At 53.7% G+C, this 22,321-nt stretch overlaps 3 protein-coding genes across 6 annotated transcripts in view; 2 read left to right on the top strand and 1 right to left on the bottom strand.

Annotated features, from left to right (window-relative positions):
* Window positions 1-14,208, top strand: part of SGIP1 (SH3GL interacting endocytic adaptor 1) — a 50,631-nt gene extending 36,423 nt beyond the window's left edge. For 2 of the 3 annotated variants that reach the window (XM_038144581.1, XM_038144579.1), the window contains 8 exons: window positions 673-732; window positions 6,498-6,609; window positions 7,722-7,877; window positions 8,790-8,922; window positions 9,263-9,465; window positions 10,210-10,274; window positions 10,784-10,948; window positions 11,556-14,208. In XM_038144581.1, the coding sequence (XP_038000509.1) occupies window positions 673-732; window positions 6,498-6,609; window positions 7,722-7,877; window positions 8,790-8,922; window positions 9,263-9,465; window positions 10,210-10,274; window positions 10,784-10,948; window positions 11,556-11,578 (917 nt within the window). In that variant the 3' untranslated portion in view covers window positions 11,579-14,208. The remainder of the gene's footprint in view (window positions 1-672; window positions 733-6,497; window positions 6,610-7,721; window positions 7,878-8,789; window positions 8,923-9,262; window positions 9,466-10,209; window positions 10,275-10,783; window positions 10,949-11,555) is intronic. The other variant, XM_038144580.1, reaches the window with a different exon arrangement.
* A 3,909-nt stretch (window positions 14,209-18,117) lies between these two features.
* DYNLT5 (dynein light chain Tctex-type family member 5) lies at window positions 18,118-19,866 on the top strand. 2 transcript variants are annotated; one of them, XM_038144423.1, is made up of 4 exons: window positions 18,118-18,176; window positions 18,252-18,376; window positions 18,866-18,903; window positions 19,433-19,866. In XM_038144423.1, the coding sequence occupies exons 1-4, from the start codon at window positions 18,140-18,142 to the stop codon at window positions 19,635-19,637; spliced, it is 405 nt and encodes a 134-aa protein (XP_038000351.1). In that variant the 5' UTR covers window positions 18,118-18,139; the 3' UTR covers window positions 19,638-19,866. The 2 variants fall into 2 exon arrangements, with proteins under 2 accessions (XP_038000351.1, XP_038000352.1); XM_038144424.1 differs by having other exon boundaries at window positions 18,866-19,052; window positions 19,433-19,857.
* An 18-nt stretch (window positions 19,867-19,884) lies between these two features.
* Window positions 19,885-21,571, bottom strand: INSL5 (insulin like 5). The gene is made up of 2 exons (XM_038144422.1): window positions 21,330-21,571; window positions 19,885-20,150 (listed from the first exon to the last, which is right to left on the bottom strand). The coding sequence occupies exons 1-2, from the start codon at window positions 21,556-21,558 to the stop codon at window positions 19,921-19,923; spliced, it is 459 nt and encodes a 152-aa protein (XP_038000350.1). The 5' UTR covers window positions 21,559-21,571; the 3' UTR covers window positions 19,885-19,920.
* Between the last annotated feature and the right edge of the window lie 750 nt (window positions 21,572-22,321).

The following is a 22,321-nucleotide window of genomic DNA, read 5'->3' as shown; positions in this document are numbered from 1 at the left end:
CGGCACCCACCGCTCGCAGCACCTTGCATGACAGTTTCTCAGTGATCAAAGGACTCGGAGGTGGAAGGTTGGCACCTCCCGAATTCCAGAAGGTTCCTTTAGCAGCTCCAAAAGCTGTTTGCCCCATGCCCCTGCCATCCCGAGTTACTGCAGCGAGGCGGCGGGAGCGCAGGGAGCTGGCTCTGATGGGAAGGGAAGGCTCCAGCTAGGATCCGCTGCTCTGTGTGCGTGTGTCCGGTTCTCTGCAAGTGTCGTGTCCTGAGATGCGAGAGCAAACAGCCACGTGTCACTGTCCCTGAGTGTCACTGCGGGGCGGCATTCCCGCCGGGAATGCTGAGGAGCGCCGGCCCCGCTCGGCGCAGGCAGAACCCGGAGCGCATGAGCGACAAACCTCTTCTACCGCGGCCAAACAAAGCGAGAGCACCCCTGCAAACCGCTCACGCAGCGGGCAGAACGACTCTTCCATCTGGGCTTCCATAGCTTTGCTTCCCGCTTTCTGTCCCCCGAGCCGGCGGCCGGTGTCACGCCCCTGTCCCCGCAAGTGTGACCGCCCTGCAGCGCCTCGCCCCCTCCCCGTAGCGACATTAATGACCTGCTCTGTGACTCACACTGTGTCCTTCTCTCTCCCTCTCCTTAACCTTTCCCATCCCGCTTCAACTCCTGGCCATACAGAGAATGAACAGCCTTCCCTCGTTTGGTTTGACAGAGGAAAGTTTTATTTGACTTTCGAAGGTAAGTAGTGCAAAGCACACCCGGTAACCACTCGCTCCCCTCGCTCTCTCGCTCCCGGGGTTCCCTTCCAGGGCTCCATCCAACCCAGCTTCCCGTGCGGAATGCTATGGCTACTTAGATGACATCGCCAGTCCGACCGGAATCGTTTTGATTTCATTTGATTTGTGCCATTTGTCCCGCTGATTTTTTTTTTTTCCTCATTGAATTCATTTTCAAAAAAAAAAAAAAAAATTCCGACCCAAGCAAACCAAAAGCCCAAAGGAACATTCCGAATATTCCCAGACGGAGGTGAAAACCAGGGAGCGGAGCCGCTTGCACTGCCGAGGAACCCGCCCCTGCCAGCCCGGGCTGCTGTCCGCTGTCCCCGCTGCCTCCCGGAGCTGCCTGTGGGCGACTCAAACCCCGAGGAGCCGCGGCCCTGCCCGCTGCCCTCCTCCCGTCCCGCTGTCCCGCAGGAAGGGCTCCGGGAATGCGCTGGCACTGCCAGCACCGCCCCGAGCTGTGCCAGGGTGTGCTGCTGGGGTGCTCGGCTGGAGGTGCTGCTGGAGGTTTTGGGGTCCCTCGTGGATGCCGAGGGGCGTCGGGGAAGATGCAGGGAGGGGAAAACCTCGGCTTGGGGCCGGTGGTGCCTTCTCCGAGCGGTGTCACATCGCAGAGAGGACAACCCCCGAGGCTTTGGGGACAGCTTCATCCCGCGGGCACGGAGCCAGCATTTTCCTTTTAACCGCAGGAGGAGAAGCAGGGCTTTGCCTGCAGCGGGAGGGATTCCCGCGAATCCCAAGGAAGCTCCTGGGAACCTCCCTGGAGGATGGTTCCATTTGGGATTCCCAGTGTTCCCTTCTGCAAAGGAGGGGCCTGGGGTGGCACTGCCTGGCTGGGGAGTGATCCAGGATGGCACTGCCTGGCTGGGGAGTGACCTAGGATGGCACTGCCTGGCTGAGGAGTGATCCAGGATGGCACTGCCTGGCTGAGGATGGAAGGGGTGGCCCAGGATGGCACTGCCTGGCTGAGGATGGAAGGGGTGGCCCGGGATGGCACTGCCAGGCATGGGCTGCTTGGGATCATGGAGCAAACCCATCCTGGTGACAGGGATGGCTGAGCAGCAGCAGAAGGCAGGGATCAAGGTGGTGACCACAGGGTTGGGTCCTTCCTTTCCTCCTTTTTCCAAGGTCCCACTCTGACAATTCCCACTTTGATGTCCCTGCTCTGATGGCATCTCCCAGCTTAGATGCAGGAGGGGTGATGGAGGAGCTGCTTCCTCCTGGTGCTCAGGGCAGTTGTGCTGTTTCCAGCCAAAATCCCTGTTTGGATTTCCTTTCTCAGGGGCTTGTTGGGAGCTCTGGGAAGAGCTGAGGACAGCAGGGACAGCGTTATCCCTCAGCAGGAGCATTCCAGCTCCACATTCCCCCTGCTCCGTGCTTCCTCTCTGCCCCTCGCCCAGCCCAGCACCAGCACTGCACATCTGGGGCTTTTCCTGGGCCTTGGAATCTTAACCTTGTACTGGAATTCTTGGGCTTGGTTCTGGTCGTGGGAACGGCCTGGAGCTGGATGGGATTATCCCAGGAATGCAGGAGTGTGGCACTGCCCCAGATCATCCCACAGCCCGGCAAGGAGCTGTCTCCCTTCCACATGCTGGGTTTCCTGATTGATCTCGAAATATTTAAGCCCAACTCAAAAGAAAATATAAACTTCATGTGCAGGGAAGTGAGAGGAGATCTGCTGAGTTTCATGTCTGGAACTCAGGGCATGGAATTCCAGAAGAGAAATTATGGTTTCTTTCTGGATTTGTGTTTGTTTCTGGTTTTTGGGGGGTTTTTTTGGTGGCAAGAGCCACGTGCTTGATGGACGTGGGGCAGTTTGTCCCTGTGTGGAAGGCAGTGTGGTGATGCTCTCATGTTCTGGGATCCCTGGCTACTCCACAGCTGCATTTTCCACCTTTTTTTTGTAGGGAAAAATAAGGTAAATTAAGCTGGTCTGCTGCTTATGGCTGGATCCAAAGCTCCATGAAGTGGATTTATTTTTTTCTCTGTTATTACCAGGTCATTTGTGCAAATGAAATGTTTATAAAATTGACTTTTGCAGCAGGAGCTGAAAGGGCAGGTTTGGGGTGGAGCTGTGCCACAGCAACTGGATTTCTCTCATTTTTCTGGACAATATTGCAATGCTTATAACAGGTTATACTTTTCTTTTTTAGTGAAAATGTGAGTGTAAAAACTAATTTACTCCCTGAAGCCATTAAAAGAAGGATTTATGGATTCATGAGGGAAGAGTGGAGGGAACCAAGAACCCCAATTCCACCCACATGACCTTCAGACCATTAGAAATGAGGATGTTTTGTTGCTGCTGCTCAGATGGACTCACATTCCCACATCCCAGCTGAGCCTGGGGATCCAGGAGCTCTCCCTGTTTATTCCTGATTTTTCATCCTGGAGAATCAAAGATACAGATGGACAGAGGGAAAGGAGAGATGAAAGATGAGGAGAAGAGTGTGGTGCTGTGGCAGAACCCTGGCCCACATCCCATGGCCCGGCACGGGGTCCAGGCTAAGCCCAGCTGGAATTTGTGCATTTGGGGAGTGGGGCTCTCCTTCTCCAAGGAAGGATGATTCCACTGCCAAGCCCTTTCTTGTGCCTTCCCTAGGAGCCAAGCCTGAGGCTCCTCTGCTGCTTGGCACTCTGGTTCCCCCCTCCACAGCCAGACTTTGTGAGTGTTTTTGGATCCCATCTGCTGAGGGCACGCCTCAAGTGCGGTGTCCTGTTTGGCTCCTCAGTTTGGGAAGGATGTTGAGATGCTTGAGAGCTTCCAGAGGAGGCAGCGAGGCTGGAGAGGGGCTGGGAACACAAACCCTGAGAGGAGCCACTGAGGGAGCTGGGAACACAAACCCTGAGAGGAGCCACTGAGGGAGCTGGGAACACAAACCCTGAGAGGAGCCACTGAGGGAGCTGGGAACACAAACCCTGAGAGGAGCCACTGAGGGAGCTGGGAACACAAACCCTGAGAGGAACCACTGAGGGAGCTGGGAACACAAACCCCGAGAGGAACCACTGAGGGAGCTGGGAACACAAACCCTGAGAGGAAACACTGAGGGAGCTGGGAACACAAACCCTGAGAGGAGCCACTGAGGGAGCTGGGAACACAAACCCTGAGAGGAGCCACTGAGGGAGCTGGGAACACAAACCCTGAGAGGAGCCACTGAGGGAGCTGGGGCTGCTCAGCCTGCAGAAAAGGAGACTCAGGGCTGCCCTCAGCACTCTCACAGCTCCTGAAAGGTGCCTGTGCTCAGCTGGGGCTGGGCTCCTTCTCCAGGCAGCACTGACACAACCACAGCACACAGCCTCGAGCTGCACCGAGGGAAATACAGGTTGGATAGCAGGAAAAAGTGTTTTACAGAAAGGGTGAGAAAGCTCTGGAATGTTCTGCCTGGGGAGGTGCTAGAGTCACCATCCCTGGGTGTGTTTAACAAAGCCTGGATGTGGCACTGGCTGCCAGGGTTTACTGAGGTGTTGGGCTGGGTTGGACTCGATGATCTTGAAGGTGTCTTCCAACCCGGTCATTCTGTGAATTTCCTGGTGGATGCAGTGGGAATATCCCACTGCCAGGGTATTGGCTGTGTTTGATGCTCTGAGGGGTTGTTGCTCTGGGTGGGGAGCAAGGATTTGCTCCCAGTGGTGTCTTTGGGAAGGATTTTTAGAAAATGTGTTGTCCTGCATGTCCCCTCAGTTATGGGGTTTTGGGGTGCAGTGTCCTGTGGTTTTGGGGACAGTGCCCTCATCTGGAACTGTGTCTGTTCTTCAGTGGGATTCCACCAGGGAATCCCTGATGGATATCCTGGGCCGTGGGCTCAGGAGCAGGTGGCTCTGGGCTCGTTAGGACGATGAGTGTGTGTGTGGCCGTGGGTCTGGTGTGTGTGGGTGAGGCGTTCCTGGAACAGCGGGATGCTCTCCCTGAGCACGCCCATCCTGGGCTGCAGCTGCAATCCCTGATTCCCCTGGGCCTCTTTGGGGCTGGGACCGAGAGGGACACGTGTGGCTGCATCAGTGTTTTACGCTTTCAGGCTGCATTAGGCACTGGAAGAGAAAATCCCTCATCTGTGCCTCCAGGAAAGAGCGCTTGGGATTTATCCACTAACGCGCGGGTGCCTTGGGAAGGTGTGAGGGTTTCTCCCATTAATGTGCCCAAACTCAAAGTGTCATTTAAGTCATTGAAGTGATGGAAGTGTTTCCTGTGGGAGATGTTGCAAATCCCAATTTCCTGCTCCCAAACCCCTGTTTATTCCTGGAGCAGCAGCAGAGGAAGAAGGGAAGGGACCATTTCTGAGGATGGCCCAAGCAGAAGAGCTCACCAGGAACGTGACACGTTTTGCTCAGCTTTGCTTCCCCCTTATCCTCTGCCTGTGGAAGTGCTGCCCTTCCCGGGGCTGGTGTTGGAATTCCTGTGGCTTTGGAATTCCTACAGCTTTGGCTGGAGCTGGCAGGTGCTCGTATGCTCCGAGCAAACCCCAGGCTGGATCTGTCCCCTTTTTCCACCTGGGGAAAGGGTGGTGATGGACTGAGGGGGTGTCTGGATAAGCTGCCCTTCTGGAGTCCTTTGCTGTTCTTTTTTAGCTGGTTTGGGGCAAAATAATCCTCGTGCTTCACCCGGTGTGCAGGATGTGGTACTTAAAAAAGGCTCCAAAATGGTGCGTTGCAGGAAATAGACGATGCTGAAGGGCGGTGCCAGGGCAGGGAGTGACCTCTCCAGGATTTTTTGGATGTCTGTGGGATCAACACCTTGGACATCTGGGCTGATCTCTGGATACTTTCCATGGGGAAGAGGTGTGGGCTTGGCTGTGCCAACCCCAAAGTGATGGGCACAGGACTTGTGGCCCCACAGAGGGTTTCCAGCACACCTGGAGCTCCTGAGGAGCACTTGCAGTGATGATTTCATCCTCAAATGTCTTTTGGAAACAACAATTCCTGGCCAGCAAAGGGAAACCTGTGTGTGATCCTGCAGGAATGAGTTATTTTAGAGCCTGGCAAGTGTCCAAGGATGCACAGCAACACCAAGGCAAGCTTTTCCCCTTTTCCAAATCACAGAATCCTAGAATGGTTTGGTTTGGAAGGAATCTTAAATCTCAACTTGTTCCAGCTTGTTCCAACTTCCACTATCCCAGGTGGCTCCTGTCCAAGCTGGCCTTGGACACTTCCAGGGATCCAGGGGCAGCCACGGCTTCTCTGGACAAGCTGTGCCAGTGCCTCTGTTCTTCCAGGTTTCTGATGGTTTGCAGATCTCCTGTCGGGCACTGAGGGTTCGTGGAGCGAGTGGGGTGTGGAGGATGCTCCAGGCATCCACAGGGCAGGAGAGGAGAGGAGAGCAGAGCAGAGTGTGCCGGGGATTGCAGGAGCCCCCTCAACTCGAGGGGGGACACCGGGGGGACACTGCCAACACCCCGATCCCCAGGGGCAGCCCGAGCTCCCCGGGGTGACACAATGAACTCCCCCAGCCCCTTTTTGCGGGCCCCAAAAAGCGACTGCAAAAACTGTCATGCAAAGCCTGCCGTGTGGCAGCCCCGCATGCTGCTCCCGCCCGGCCTCCTCCATCCTTTTCTTTGCTTGCTTTTGGCAGCGGGGCGGGGGCCAAGATCATTTCCCAAACGTTTGAAAGCCTCATCCGAAGCCTGGGGGGGTTTTGGGGATTGTTTGCCCATGCAGTCAGGCTGGGGGCACGGTGAGCTGTCAGGCTGCGGTGGCCGGCAGGTGCCAAGGGGGCTGTTTGCTGTGTTGCAGGCTCGTCGAGGGGCCCCAGCCCCCTGACCATGGGGGCACAGGACACCCTGCCCGTGGCCGCCGCCTTCACCGAAACCGTCAACGCGTACTTCAAAGGGGCTGACCCCAACAAGTAGGTGCCGACCCCCGGGGGTGTCCCTGCGGTGGGGACAGCTGGGGGGTAACGAGGGGTTTTGTCAGGGATGAGGAGGGGCACTGGTGCCTTCCTCTGGCTCTGGGCCAGGGGCTTTTTCAGACTCCTTCTGTCCCATCTGGGTAGCCAGAAACTGATGCCTCGTGCAGGCTGCCCTGGAGCAGGGGCTGGGCAGAGTCCCAGAATAAAGCAGGGATTTATTCAAAGCATCTCCTCCATGGATCCACCTTGGGCAGCACCAGAGCCCAGCCAGGGCTGCCCCCAAGATGAACCCAAATGGTCCCAAAATGCACGAGCGCTCCCGGGGTCTCTGCCTTGGCTCAGCTCTGCTCCATTTGCACCTTGCAGTTCATTGTCCAGTTCCAGCTTTAGCCCAGGCACTCCCACCCTGCTTGTTTTCCTCTCTGCAGCCCACGCTGTTTGTGCTCCTGGCCTGAGCTTTGGATCATTTGTCCTTGGTGCCCAGCTGGAGCAGGAATTGTTTTGTGTCCCTGCTCTGTGCAGAGCTCACCATCCCCAATGTGAAGCCCAGACCCACACACTGAAGCAGCTCAGAACTGAAAATAGAAAACCAAAACCTGGGGCATCAGGACAGGAGGTGATGTGGCCTGGGGTGTCCATGGGCAGGACACTGCTGTGGTGCCCCATTCCAAAGTGTTTCTGCTGTGGGAAAGGGAGGTGGTCACTTCGTGTGAGGAATCTCAGCAGAGGAAGGGTGGCGGGGGGGCTGCAGCCTTTCCCTCCCATGCCTGGCCAACACGGGATGGCATTCCAACAGGAGCTTGGAGGGTTTTCCCGCCTGTGTTTTAAGACCCTCTAATAGATAAAACCCAAAAGGGCAGACCAAAGACAAATTATTTTCACTGAAATACTGAATGACAGCAAAAATAAGAAGCTTCAAACAGGGTTTATTTAAGAAGTCCCCTGTCAGCCCTTGTGCTGTTTCTGCTCTCTCTGAGCCCACCAGAGGCTCAGATGTGTCGGGTGGGGAGGGGGGACTGTCCCCACACCATCCATGGTGCCAGCCCTCCCTCGCGGCTGCATTTTGAGCCCCCTTTGCTCCCCCTGGCTCTCTGTGCTGGGCGCTGCAGGTGCATCGTGAAGATCACGGGGGAGATGGTGCTGTCCTTCCCGGCGGGCATCACCCGACACTTTGCCAACAACCCCGCCCCAGCCGTGCTTACCTTCCGCGTGCTCAACTTCAACCGGCTGGAGCACGTCCTGCCAAACCCCCAGCTCCTCTGCTGGTAAGCCCTTCCCCTGCCCGCATCCCAGGGGAAGGTGGGATTCCGGGAAAACGGGGTGTGTGCAAAAATGTGTGGCCTGAAGGATCTTCCTTGGAGGCATGCGCTGATTGTGGGAGTGAAACTCTCAAAGCCTCGAACAGCTGATGAAATCCCAGAATGGTTTGGGTTGATAGATCATCAGGATTACCCTGATATCAGGATTATCCCGATATCAGGATTATCCCATGGGCAGGGACTCCTCCCACTGTCCCAGGCTGCTCCCAGCCCCAGTGTCCAGCCTGGCTTTGGGCACTGCCAGGGATCCAGGGGCAGCCCCAGCTGCTCTGGGCACCCTGTGCCAGGGCCTGCCCACCCTGCCAGGGAACAATTCCCAATTCCCAATTCCCAATCTCCCATCCATCCCTGCCCTCTGGCAGTGGCAGCCATTCCCTGTGTCCTGTCCCTGCAGGCCTTGTCCCCAGTCCCTCTGCAGCTCTCCTGGAGCCCCTCCAGGCCCTGCCAGGGGCTCTGAGCTCTGCCTGGATCCTTCTCCTCTCCAGGGGAGCACCCCCAGGTGTCCCAGCCTGGCTCCAGAGGGGCTCCAGCCCTGCAGCAGCTCCGGGGCCTCCTCTGGGCTCTCTCCAGCAGCTCCAGGTGCTGCTGATGTTGTCCCCAGGGCTGGGGCAGCTCTGCAGGTGGGGCCTCACCTGAGCAGGGCAGAGGGGCAGGATCCCCTCTTTGCTGCTGCCCACACAGGGGGATCAGCCCAGGACTGGGGGGTTCTGAATCCCAGTGCAGATGGATCAGGACAAGCTGGAATTGGGTGGGAGGGAGTCAGTGTTCCTTTGGGATTGAGTGCAGTCCCTGTGCTGTGTAGTACAGCCCTCTCCTGCCCAGGCAGGTTATCCAGAGGGTTCCTTCTCCTCTGTGCAGTGACAACGTGCAGAGTGACTCCAACTCCAAGGAGTTCTGGGTCAACATGCCAAATCTGATGACTCACCTAAAGAAGGTATCGGAGCAGAAACCTCAAGCCACCTATTACAATGTGGATATGCTCAAATACCAGGTAGGGGTTTTTTGTGAGATAAAATTGTGCCAAAAAAAAAAAAAAAAAAAAAAAAAAAAAAAAAAGTGTGGTGATTATGGCTGTAGAAAATGGTGAATGTAAAATAAAAAATGGTAAATGTAAAAAGTGGTGTTTCCCTAGTGCAGAGTGGAGCTAATGTGAGGTGGGGGCTTGTCCCACTGTCCCTTCTGTGTGGCACTGGGTTGTCTGGCTTCAAGCCCAGTACTAAATTCAGGGGGAATTCAAGGTCTTGCCTCCGAGTGCGATGTCCGCGTCTGTAAAACGGGATTTCTCCCTTCAGCCCTACGGAAACTAAATGTTTTTTCTGTCATTTTGGAAGGTGTCTGCCCAGGGTATTCAGTCTACTCCATTAAACCTTGCAGTGAGCTGGCGGTGTGACCCTGCAAGCACTGACCTGCGCATCGACTACAAATACAATACAGAGGCAATGACCACGCCTGTAGCTCTAAACAACGTCCAGTTCCTCGTCCCCGTCGACGGAGGAGTAACCAAACTTCAAGCTGTGCTTCCTCCTGCTGTCTGGTAGGGATTGCTCACCCTGCCCCTGCCTAGAATCCCATCCTGCTGCATGAGGGTCCCTGGGTGGGAGCTGGGGACACGCTGCGGACCCAAACCTGCCCTCCTCTTGTAGGAGGAAGCGTTAACCCCACTCAGATCCCCTTCCTCTTGCCATTCCCTCAGGAAAATGGTCAGAGATGAAGGGACATGTGCAGGCAGCAGAGCATCAGCACCTATTTTGTGTTTTGGCTGCTTTACCCAGGGTTTAGAGGGATGCGCAGGCAGGCCCTGGCTCAGGTGCCCAGAGCAGCTGGGGCTGCCCCTGGATCCCTGCAGTGCCCAGGGCCAGGCTGGACACTGGGGCTGGAGCAGCCTCAGGCAGTGGGAGGTGTCCCTGCCATGGCAGGGGTGGCACTGGATGAGTTTTAAGGTCCCTTCCAACCCAAACAGTCTGGGATTCTGGGATTCATGGAAGGATGTGTGGCTGTCACTGCCATAGGCACTGGCACATGTCTCTTCTTCCTACAATGCTCATAACAATCATACCATTATTTTGTTTGGAAAAGCCTTCTAAGACTATCAAGTCCATTCCAGCACTTGAACTTTCACTTTTTGCTGTGAAACCTAAATCCAAGCTCCCAGAATTGCTGCTCCAGAGAGCAGCACCAGAGTAGTTCCCCACCCCACCACCAGCCTTCAGCAAAATTCAAATTGCTCCTTGGCAATTTCTTGATTCCTACAGAAATGCTCTTTTCCATGTGTTTGCAGGAATGCTGAACAGCAAAGGATATTGTGGAAGATCCCTGATATCTCCCAGAAGTCAGAAAATGGAGGTAATCCTGCAAACATGCACGTCATGATCTCGGAATCCTTCAGGCAGGCACGAACCCGCTGAGGGTGCCGGCACACGAGCCCAGACACTCGGGTTCCTGCTGGGGCTTGCTGGGGACAAAGCTATTTAATTGTGGAGCTCAAAATGCAGGGCTACGTGCCACCGGCGCTGCTTTGCCAACCACCTTGGCATCCCGAGGGGCATTCACACACCGGGCTGGGATGTGGTGGGGCGCCAAGTCCTCGTCTCCCCTCCGCTCCGAGGCTGAGGCCCCGTTGGGTGGTTGCTGTGTCCCACAGGAGGTTTTCCAGGTGGAAAGCCGTTCCTAGCGCTGGCGTGAAAAGCCGAATCCTGCTGGGCGGATGAGGGGGTTCGGCTCTGCCCACCCGGGGATGCTCTGGGGCCGGCCCTGCCGTGGCTCCGGTGGCACTTTGCCCGTGCCCCGGTCCGTGCCGGGGTGCTCCGGGTGGCCCTCGGCGCTCACAGGCTCTCTCTGGGGTCCCATCGCAGGTGTGGGGTCGCTGCTGGCGCGGTTCCAGCTGTCGGAGGGGCCGAGCTCGCCGGCCCCGCTGGCCGTGCAGTTCACCAGCGAGGGCAGCACCTTGTCCAGCTGCGACATCGAGCTGGTGGGCGCCGGCTACCGCTTCTCCCTCATCAAGAAGAGGTTTGCGGCAGGTGGGTGCCTCGCCGGCGGCTCCTCTGGGATGGCAGTGTCCCCGCGGGTCCCCTCTGGCCATGCCGGGAGCGCTGGGGCTGTGTGCTTGCACACTGCAGCTGGGGCAGGGGGGACAGAGGGACACCGGCTCCCCTGCGGGAAATAAATCCTGCTGCCACCTGCCAGCCTTGGGTTTCACGGCTCATCCTGCTCCTGCATGAAAGGCAAGGGCTGGCATCTCCAGGGCATCTCCAGGAGGAGCTTTTGCCCTGTTGCTGCAGAGAATAACGAGGATTTTTCCTCATTGCTGCAGAAAATAGCGAGGATTTTTCCTTGTGCTCATGGCAGTAGAGAATAACAAGGATTTTTCCTCATGCTCATGGCTGCAGAGAATATTGAGGATTTTTCCTCATGGCTGCAGAAAATAGCAAGGATTTTTCCTTGTGCTCGTAGAGAACAACGAGGATTTTTCCTCATTGCTGCAGAGAATAATGAGGATTTTTCCTCATTGCTGCAGAGAATAACGAGGATCTTCCCGTGGGCAGGAAGGGCTGGTGGAGGTGGGCAAAAACTCCTAGGAATCAGGGCTGCTCCCTCCCCCCAGCTGATTTCTGATCCCGTTTCTAGGTAAATATTTGGCGGATAACTGATGGAAGCTTATGCAAGTCCATGGAAAATACTATGGAAAATACCCAAGGACTGCTGTGCGTGGAACGGGTTTTAATTACAGTTTAAGGAAAATGAACTAAATCCTGCACTCGGGACATTTCTGTTGGAAGTGTCGACAACTTTCAGCATTTTTTTTCCTTGGAAAACACCGTCTTGACCAGTCCTCCAGTATTTACTTCTAGATGTAACATTGTTAATGGTTTTAAAATGTAATTATTGTATTTGTAAATTGTACTCATTCCAGTAAGGCTGTATTTTGGCAGTTAGACACTTGAGTTTTAGCATTTTACCATTCATGAAATGGATGTAATTTAAACTGTGGTATATAAATCTAATAGTAGTACTGTTGAATGGCACAATGCTTACAGAGGTAGATTGCATTTTGTCAATATATACAATTTAAATACGATACTGGTAGCTGTTATGAAGGGGGTGCCTCATCAAAAGAGAGTTCAGTAGGGCCCACAGGCTGATTTAATTTTCCTTCAGTCCTTAGTACGTCTCACAGCAATCAATACAAACCTTCAGGTTTAGCTGGTTTAACTCCAGAAAAATATTCTTGGAAAGGTGGAGGTTCCTAGGACAGTCTCCCAGGAAGGAAATCTCACTTCTGCAAGGAGTATTAACTCCAAATCTCCACCCCTGTGCTCTCTTACAGCTGCAGATTTCCTGTTGGAATCCCAGCAGCTCTTCCCTGCCCCGTGCCCGTGTATTTTGTGGGGACACAGATGAGGAAAGAAGCAGCAGAGAGGCTGGGTGGTCCCTCTGAGCTCCCAGCACTGGCACAAAATGCCACTGTTGGGTTCAAGGATGCGTTTTCCGAGCTGCCTCTGGACTCTCGGTTGTGTTTTTATGTTGCTTTGCTGGCTTTTTTCTGCCTTTCCCCCCCCATTTTCGAAAGCTCTACGGGTTTAGAAAATGCTTTAAAGGATTGCAGCCGCACCTGCTTCTCTATTTTAGCTCTCAGGCAGGGAAATGTGTATGGAAAAACACTGGGAAAGAATTCCCCAGGGAGCAGGAGCAGCACGGGGGCTGTTGATAGCAGCCAGGGCAGGATCCCAGCTCGGCAGCACTGGGAGCAGCTGTCTTGCAGAGATGGGAAAACACATGGAAGTGCTAAACTGGAGAATGGGGGACGGAATATTCTCCCTCTGTGCTCTCCCTGTCCCACTGTGGGCTGCTGATTCCCGTGGATGTCGGTCTCATCCCGCTCCTGGCAGCACGGTGAGAGCATTGGTGGCATTCATGGCGCTGCAGCTGCTGAGCTGGGCTGGTGAAACTGGAGAATTTGGCAATTCTGGGGAGAAAAGTGAAGGAATCTTTGTGAAATTAATCACAGATGCACAGAGGAGCATCCATGAATGGGGTGCTGGGACTTTGGGAATGTGTAAGGTGACAAAAAGTGCTGATTTTCCAGGTGTTGCCAGGATCAGAGTGGTGCATTTACGCTGGAAAACAGCCTGGGCGTGTTGGGAAGTGCTTGCTCATGGAGCAGTTTGATGAAGGAAAACAGAGATCTGTGCCCATCTAAAGAGAAAAGAAGGAAATTTGGGGATATTTCAGGTGTGAGGTGGCTCCCAGGCTGAGATGTGGGGGGTGAGCTGTGTGTGAGTTGACTGAAGGCAGCAGCAGGAAAGGAAAAGCACAATTCACTCCTGCAGCTTCCCACATCCTCACAGATTTTGGGAGCCCACTCCCCAGTGTTCCACTCCATGAATGATTCTCCCCCTGAACTGGAAATTTGTATAAAATGTGCAGCTCACCCCTTTCTGACGCAGAAAAATAGGGGCAAACCCTAAAAATCAAGTTTATGGTGTGTACAATTGTCCAAACCCATCCTTCCAAAAGAGATCTATGGCATAGACCTGAAAAAAAAATGGATTTATAATGTAAATATTACCAGAACATAGAGATTTTACTTTATATTTCATTTGAAAGACAAGGTGTTTACATTAGCACTGGGTTTTTGAGTGCTTTTTGAACAGAAAAACCCATAACCCAAAGCTCCCAAGCTCACCCTGTTTGAGCTGGTGAACAAAACAGAGGTCACTTCTTGGGGACACAGCCCTCACAGCCTGGAGAGAGAGATGGGAACAGCCTGGGACATTTTGTCCTATTTCTGGGACATGTGGGATGTGCCAGCACTCCCAGCCCCACAGGGACACAGTCCCAGCTCCAGGCACTGGCAGGTGACACCAACCCTGTGACACTGGGACCAAAAGCAGCGATTTGGGACAGGTTTTTCCATCCTGTTCTTGCCAGTTTTTGGCACAGGGTTTTCTCAGAGTGCTCTGGGGTCTGTTTGGAGTTTGCTGAGAGCACCTGGCTCCAGAGAGGGACCTGTAGTGCTCAGGGCTTTCGAGCTCCACAGGTTTCACCTTGGGTTTGAGATAGGAAAATCTGTGTATTTTCAGGGAATTCATCTGTTTGGGGTTGCCTGGCCCCTCACAGAGAGCAGGGACATGAAATGGCACTGATTTGGTTCCAGACAGATCCCAGACTGGTTTGGGTGGGAAAGGATCTTAAAAATCATCCTGTTCCACCCCTGCCATGGCAGGGACACCTCCCACTGTTCCAGGCTGCTCCAGCCTGGCCTTGGGCACTGCCAGGGATCCAGGGCCTGCCCACCCTGCCAGGGAACCATTCCCTATTCCCAATATCCCATCCATGCCTGCCCTCTGGCAGTGGGAACCATTCCCTGTGTCCTGTCCCTGCAGGCCTTGTCCCCAGTCCCTCTGCAGCTCTCCTGGAGCCCCTTCAGGCCCTGCCAGGGGCTCTGAGCTCTGCCTGGATCCTTCTCCTCTCCAGGGGAGCACCCCCAGCTCTCCCAGCCTGGCCCCAGCCCTGCAGCATTCCCAGAGGGAAGCACCACAGCTCTGTTTCCCAGCAGGGCTTTTCCCAGGTCAGGCTGAGGCTGGAGAGGGGGCTCAGCCCCCTGGCACTGCCCAGCCCTGGCACCCCTGAGCTCAGCAGCACCGGGATCCACCCGGCTGAGCAGAAGGATAAATGAAGGAGGCATTCAATCACAAATATGTGAATGCATGCACAGGAAGGCTTTAGCTGTGTTCCTTCCATGGACAGTTCCCTTTAGACTCTGTCCTCAGCAGCCTCTCCCAGAGGAATCTTCCCCTGGGAATTTGGCAGCCCACACCTGCAGAGCCAAGGTCCCACTGGCAGAGCAGGAGAGTTTTCCCCATGGACACCTTCACACTTGGAATCTTACCTGGTAGGAGCAGGAAGTCCTTTTTTTGCCACCTTTCTGCTGCTTGTTGCAAACTGTCACAATTGTCAGCCAGCTCAAGGTGCTCCTCACAGGAGACCTTTCAGAGCAGTTTCCTGCTTTTACAATATTTCCCAGTAACTCTGAAATCTCTCAATAGTGGGGAAAACCACCAAATAATGAGCTTTTCATTTGGTGTCTGCATTTGTTCTTAAATACCACTGTCCTGTTTGCATCTTCTTGGTTTTGTTGTCATTCAGTATTCCAGTGAAATTAATTTGTCTTCACTCTGCTCTTTCAGGTTTTATCTATTTTTTAAAATGTAAGTGGGAAAACCCTGCAAGTTTCTGTTGGAATGCCCTCCTTTTTTAGCCAGGCAGAGCAGGGATGGGAAAGGAAGGTACAGCCCTCCCTGCCACCTTTCCCAGGCTGCTCTCTGGAATTCCTCCAGCAGGAGCATCCTAAAAAAAGAGTCACCACCTCTCTCCCAGCAGAAGCATTTTTCAATGGCTGGAGTGCACTGAAAAGGTGACATTTTTAATTTACCTAAGAGAGAGTCAAACATTTTTTCCCTACCCTTTTGTGGTTTTCATGTAAAAATATCTTGGTTAAAACCCCTAATTTTGAAGCTCGTCGTGACCAAAATATGTAACACCATCCTGTCGTACTTTCCAGGTTAGAAATTACTGTCTCAAAGATTTCATTTCATAGCCAGAATTCTTCTGTTCCTCTTTTCCTCACAATTTCCCAAGGAAATGGATCTGTGTAGAGCCAGGGAGGTTTTATGATAATCAGGATTATTCCGGTCAGGATTTTAATTCTTCTTTCACTGCAAGGCCAGGAAAAGATTTGCAGGAATACGCCCTGCTCCTGCCTGGCTCCCCTTGTCCCTTTAGGAGGGATGATGCTGCTGGCAGTGGTTCTTGGAACCGCGAATTGATGGTGTGATGCTCTTCAAAGGCTTGGGGACGAGCAGGATGTGGTGGAACACACCAGATCCCAGCGAGGCTTTGGGGGTGCCTTGTCCATCCATTAGAAATTCAGGTTTTCTGGGACAGCGGGAATCGCTGTGGGTGTTGGATTCCTCACCCATGCAGGAAGGGGGTTTTCACTCCCAAACGTTGTAAGGTTGGTGAAATGCCCTGGATGCTTGGGTGACATGAAACAAACGGAGATGTGGCATGGCCTGAGCCAGGATTTGAGTCGGGATGTGCCAGGAAGCTCCCAGGGCTGGTGGGAGGAGAGCCCAGGATGTGGGACAACCCCACTGTGACACCCCAGCAGTGAATCAGATATCCCCAGGTATCACCCTGGACCACTTAATGAACTCCCTCGTGTATAAAATGTTTATAAATATTTGTGGATGAAGAAACACAGGTCTATTTTTAAGATTTAAGTTAAATAAGTTAATGAATGGCTGGCCTTTTCTGCCTGAACGTGCAATGAGATATATTATACCTTTAGTCTACGATGGCCTAGGTACTGCTTAGTCTGTGATGAAAACTTTGCTGCTTTCCTACTGTTCTCAGAGAAAAAAAAAAAACAAAACCAACCTACAAAAGACGTACAGGTTTGTTGCACAGGGACTACTGCAGCGAAGCTTTGTATTTGACCACTGGTAATATGAATGTGTTGTATTGACTTGTTGAAGATAATCATGAAACAACATATTTTAAATGTTACTTGCCTTATAGATTAGAGTACGACTATGTGGATATCATTTTTGTAAATACTGTTTTTTATAAATGTCTCTCCTCCATCCTCCCCGTCACCAATTTCACCGACTCTCAAATATGCAATTATTTACCATGCAGAGCGTTGTGACAAAGAAATCCCCACGTCAGAACAAAGTTTATTCATTCTATACATAACAACCACATGAAATACCCAACTGAGTTGCAATTTAAATGTGATTATTATTATTTTTTTCCTTGAAAATAAACAAAAAAACGTAAAACATTTCTTTTTCTGAGCCAGTTTTGCTTCCACGTGCAGGAGCACCCAGAGGAGTGGGCAGAGGGATTGAAGGCTGGCCCAAAAAAGGGTCCCTGTCCCAAAACCCATCATCGCTGCTGGAGTTATGTGCAGTGTCGCAGCATGGGGACAGGTCGAGGGTGGCATGTGGGGACACACGAGGATCCACAGGGACCGTGGGGATGGATGGAGCTTGAGGGAATGGGGCTGTGGGGACATGAGAGATATGGGGCTTGAGGGAACTGTGGAGGCCATGGGGACACTTCAGGGCTGTGGGGACATGAGGGATGTGGGGTTGGGGGACCTGTGGAGGCCATGGGGACACTTCAGGGCTGTGGGGACACGGGGGTCTGTGAGGATCCACAGGGATCACGGGAATCTGTGTGGGCTACAGGGACCCATGGGTGCCGTAGGGACCCACATTTGGGGGGCTGTGGGAACCCGTGGGGGCCATGGGGACCTGAGGAGGTCACAGCGACCCTAAGGAGCCTTGAGAACATAAAGGAGCTGTGGGGACACCTGGGGACGTTTGGAGGCCGTGGGGCCACATGGAATCTTTAGGTTTAGGTGGGAGCTGTGGGATATGTGGAAGTTGTGGGACCATGCAGGGACCTGGGGAAGCTGTGGGGACACAGAGGGACCTGGGGAAGCTGTGGGGATACGTGGGAGCCATGGGAACCTGTGGGGGCTGTAAAGGAACCCAGAGACCTGTGGAAAACATGGGGACATGAGGGAGTCATGGGAACCTGTGGGGACTGTGGGGACACCAGGGACTGTAGGAATATGTGGAAGCCATGGGGACACACAGGGAGCTGTGGGGACACCAGGGACTGTAGGAATATGTGGAAGCCATGGGGACACACAGGGAGCCGTGGGCACCTGTGAGGGCTGAGGGGACACACGGGGACCGCTGGAAACTATGGGGAGCCGGGGGAGCCGCAGGAACTCACAGCCGTGAGGGGGGGAATGGCGGCGGGCGGGAACGTGAGGGGACGAGGCGGGGAACGGGAATGCGGAGGGATGGAGGCCGGGAATGGGGGGAAATAGAGGCAGGGAACGGGAATGCGGAGGAATGGAGGCCGAGAACGTGGGGCAATAGAGGCAGGGAACGGGAATGCGGAGGGATGGAGGCCGAGAACGTGGGGAAATAGAGGCAGGGAACGGGAATGCGGAGGGATGGAGGCCGGGAACGTGGGGAAATAGAGGCAGGGAACGTGGGGAAATAGAGGCAGGGAACGGGAATGCGGAGGGATGGAGGCCGAGAACGTGAGGGGATGGAGGCGGGGATCGGGAATGCGGCGGGCGGGCCCCGCTCCCGGCGCCGCCTCCCCTCACGCAGCTGAGGGCAATGGAGGGCGGTGAAAGCCCCGCCGAGCCCGGCTCGGGTGGGTGTCGGTTGCCCCTCTGAAACCCTCCAGCGCTGCCATTTTCCCTCCCTAAACTCGGGCTTTGCCTCGCAGGGCCTGCCAGGCGCTTCCCGGTGGCGGCGGTGGAGGAGATCCTGAGGGATGTGCTGGGGAGCGTCCTGAGGGAGCGGCGCTACGAGCCGGGGCCGTGCCGGGAGGCGGCCAAGGACATCGCCGAGGTGGGACGGGGACGGGACGCTTGTCCTCGTGCCTCCGTGGGGTGCCCCAAATATGCCGATATATGCAGATATCCCTCCCAAAATGCCGGTATCAAGTGTAAGATAAAGGCTGGAGGCGGTGTCGAGATGCCGGCAGGGGTTGCTCAGAGGAGGGTGCAGACGTATACGAGTTAGTGAACAGATTTACGGGCTGGTTTGGGTGGGGAGGGACCTTAAAGCTCATCCAGCCTCAGGGACACCTCCCACTGTCCCAGGTGCTCCCAGCCCCAGTGTCCAGCCTGGCCTTGGACGTTGGAGGGATCCAGGGACAGCCCCAGCTGCTCTGGGAATTCCATCCCAGCCCTCCCCACCCTCCCAGGGAACAATTCCTAATTTCCAATATCCCATCCATCCCTGCCCTCTGGCAGTTCAATACCGCTCCCCCCTGCCCTGCTGTAAATCCATCCCCGTTTTTGAACGCGTATGGGCTGAATCTGTTTTTCCCCGCAGGTCGTTAAGGCGCGGGTCAAAGCGCTGGAGGTGCCCAGGTACAAGATCGTGGTGGTGGCACACGTTGGGCAGCTGGGTGGGCAGAGCCTGCAGATCAGCAGCAGGTGCCTCTGGGATCCCGAGAGCGACACGTTTTCCTCCTACGTGTTCAAGAACACCTCGCTGTTTGCTGTGGCAAATGTCTATGGTGTGTATTTTGAGTAGGGAGGTAGTCGAGTTTAGCAGCAGGAGAAATTAGTATTCAGCCTAACTCTTCCTGGCTCTGCTGTTGAAAATATCTGTGAAGGACCAAGGTATAGTCATGTTTAGCAGCAGGAGAAATTAATATTCAGCCTAACTCTTCCTAGCTCTGTTGTTGATAATATCTGTGAAGGAGCAAGGTATTCTCACTGCTTTGAAATGTGAGCCTTTGGGTGAGTGGAATAAGGGTCTTTCCCAGGGTTTTCTCTGGGAAGTAGCTTTCTATGACATAGTTTTGCAGCTGATTGCTGCTTTCAGAACTTGCTCTGTAGGGGAAATATTTTCAGAATATTGCCTGTAAGTAATGTTTTCCCTGTTCTCCTCCAGGAAACATTACTGGAAGTATTTGGATCAGGGAATAAAGCATGGGTTTTGCCTGCCCACTTTCAGGGCTGGTACTGATGGCCCGAAGTCTCTCCTGGTGCAGCCATTCCCCACCGAGGTGGGATCTGGCTCACCTTGCTCTGAATCTGAAACCAGGCTTTTTGCTACCCCTATTTCCCAGCTGAAACCTGCTGTTAGGTTTTCCTGAGCCAGAGAACAAACCTATCACAAGCTGCTTATTTTATTAGGTTTTAGGTGCAAAGCTGAAACCAGAACAGTAGTTAGTTGGGAAGAAACACTTCATGTACTCCTGACTAAAAGTTTAACCCACTGTAAACACTGTGAAATGCAGACAACCTGAAACCACTTACTGGTGTGCACTGTGACATTTAGCACCCCAAAGCTAGAATTAAAGAACACGACTGAAAGGACTGTGGTTTATGTCATGATTATTTTAATCCCTGGGGGCTGTGACACCGAGCCGCTGCATTTCAGCACAGGGAGCTGATCTCTGTCCTGCTGCAGCCCACGCTGCAGCAGGATGTGGCCAGCAGCTTGGCTGCCTCACGCTTGTTGAGCACAGGAACTCTGCTGGTGTTTTGCAAGTCTTGCTCAGGTTTGGCGTCCTGGGGTTCTTCTCTGAGGATCCCCAGCCTCGGCTCTGGGTGTGGTGAGAAGTCAGCGTCGTCCTCGTGCGGGAAATGCTGGGGGTTTTCACTCTCTGTCGCAGGAAAGTGAGAAGCTAAAGGTTAAAAGTCGTGGGAAGATGGGTAATTTATGCTTTTTATCTTTACTAGAAAGACACCACGCTACAGCCGGGGAGCTGAATGTTGCCCTCTGATGAGAGCACCACATCACGGACCCCTGGCTGTGAGGAACAGTCTGTGATCAACGTGGTAAAACTGAGGAGTTCAGGGATTTATCCTGAACAGTCCTGTGGTGCCTCGAGTCTTACACTGATGTATTTCCTTCTCCAGGGAAAACTGTGATTTGATGTGTCAGAGGCTCTTGCCCAGCACGTTAAGCTGGACCTGGGGGGTTCCTGAATTGCAGCTGTTGCATTAGGGCATCAGCCACCCCAGAGTTCTGGGTGTTCCCACAGAAACTACAGCCCAGCTGCAGCTGAAGCACCTCAGTGCAGCTGGGCCTCGTGCAGTCTGTAAAGGTGCAGCAGTTCTCAGTTTTTAAAAGCAAGGTTCTTCAACAGATTTTGGGGAGGGGGTTGCCCCTGCTGCCACTTTTGTATTTGCTTAAAGCCACTGCTACAAGAGAATTTTTCAAAAATGCAGATGTAGGAAGTGCAGAAAGCCTCTGTTGCTGTCGTCTGCCTCTGTTATTTTCTTGTTCCCTATTTATTTTGATCAGAGTACAGATTTCTAGCTGTGCATGTAATGGTTGAATTTTCTGAGTATCAAATCAAAATTTTCTGAGTATCAAGAGATGTGCTAGTAGGTATAAATATACACAAAAGCATGTGAAGGTGCTTAAATTGCAGAGCAGATATTCAGCATGCTTTAATTACAAAGTTTTAAGAAGTTTCTGGTTTCTGGTGGGTAAAGTGAAGAACGCAGTGAGACACATGCACTGCCTCCAGCAAACCTTGTCACTGAAATGCAATGGCAGAGAGATTTTCAGTGACAGCCTTGCCTTGGATCCTGTCCCTCAGGTAAGCTTGGAACATCTTGGTCTGAATTATTTTTCTTTGTCAAAGCAGCCCAGGGAGCTGAGCCAGACCAGCCGCAAGGAGAGGGAACACGAGCACAGCCCGTGCTGGGGGGCTGGGGCTGCAGGGATGGAGGGGAGCAGGGGGTGTGCTGCTCCCCAGGGCCCTGGGATCCCTGGGATCCCGCTGGATGGGGCGCAGCAGCGGGGCAGGCCGGGGTGCCATGGCTGTACTCACCCCGCAGGTCGCGGTGCCGTCTCCAGCGCGAGCCGCCGCACGTGAACACCACGGCCCTGATGAAGTCTCTCCCGCAGAGCCTCACCTTGTTCCCTTCCCCTTCCCCTTCCCGTGCCAGGAGCAGGAGGGCGAGGCAGCCCAGTGCCAGCAGCGTGCCCCTCATGCTTCCCAGCCGGGCGTGGGCAGGGCAGCGGGGACGAAGTGAGGAATTCTGCTGGAGCCGTCCCATTTATACTGGCGGTCTGTCCACTCCGCTGGGTAACAGCTCACTCTGAGGGTGGCGATGTTTGCTGAAAACAAATAAACTGCTTGTTTCTGGTCATGTTTGAAGTGCTTTGGGATCTCAGTCAGGTATGAAAGATTTCTGAAGTCCACGTAGCTGCTTTGCTGGGAACACCTGAGGTGTAGCACGTTTATGGGGTATGGCTTAGGTGGATGCAGTTAATGTGTGTTCTGCCAGAGCAGAAGGCTGTTTGTGATGGGATTTGCCCTCAGTGCATTTGCTGTCTGTGTTCCCCACGCAGCCTGATGCCCAGTCCTGACTGGGGTCTTTTTGTGTTGGTGATCCCAAAGAAAAATGGAATTAACTCCTCCCCATGGTGTCTGCATCGTGCACCTCTTCATTCCCCACCTTGGTCCCTGCTACCTGTGGGTGCTTGTGGGGAAACCCTGCCAGTGCCAAGCACTGCTGAGAAAATCCACTCCAGAGGGGTTTGTGCCATTTGTTGGTATCCCAGCCAGGATTCCCAGGGTGCCAAGAGACAGGACACGATCCTGCAGCACATGGAGCTGAGTCTCTGCTCTGGGAGCAGAGCTTGGTTCTGAGTTATTAGTTTCTAATCTTGGCTTCAGTGTATTTACGTTTCTGTAAAAAATCCTTGCAATAAAATGCCTCTAGGAGGAAATTTCTGAGTTATATGGTCAGAAATTCCATGTTTAAGGACAAAATACACGAGGAACTTTGGAGATCTTGAGCCCTTCCTAGCACCACC

This window comes from Motacilla alba, chromosome 8 (genome assembly GCF_015832195.1).
Source record: "Motacilla alba alba isolate MOTALB_02 chromosome 8, Motacilla_alba_V1.0_pri, whole genome shotgun sequence".
NCBI classification, from domain to species: Eukaryota; Metazoa; Chordata; class Aves; order Passeriformes; family Motacillidae; genus Motacilla; species Motacilla alba.
The sequence above is the reverse complement of the archived record's forward strand: the minus strand, read 5'-3'. Positions and strand labels throughout refer to the sequence as shown.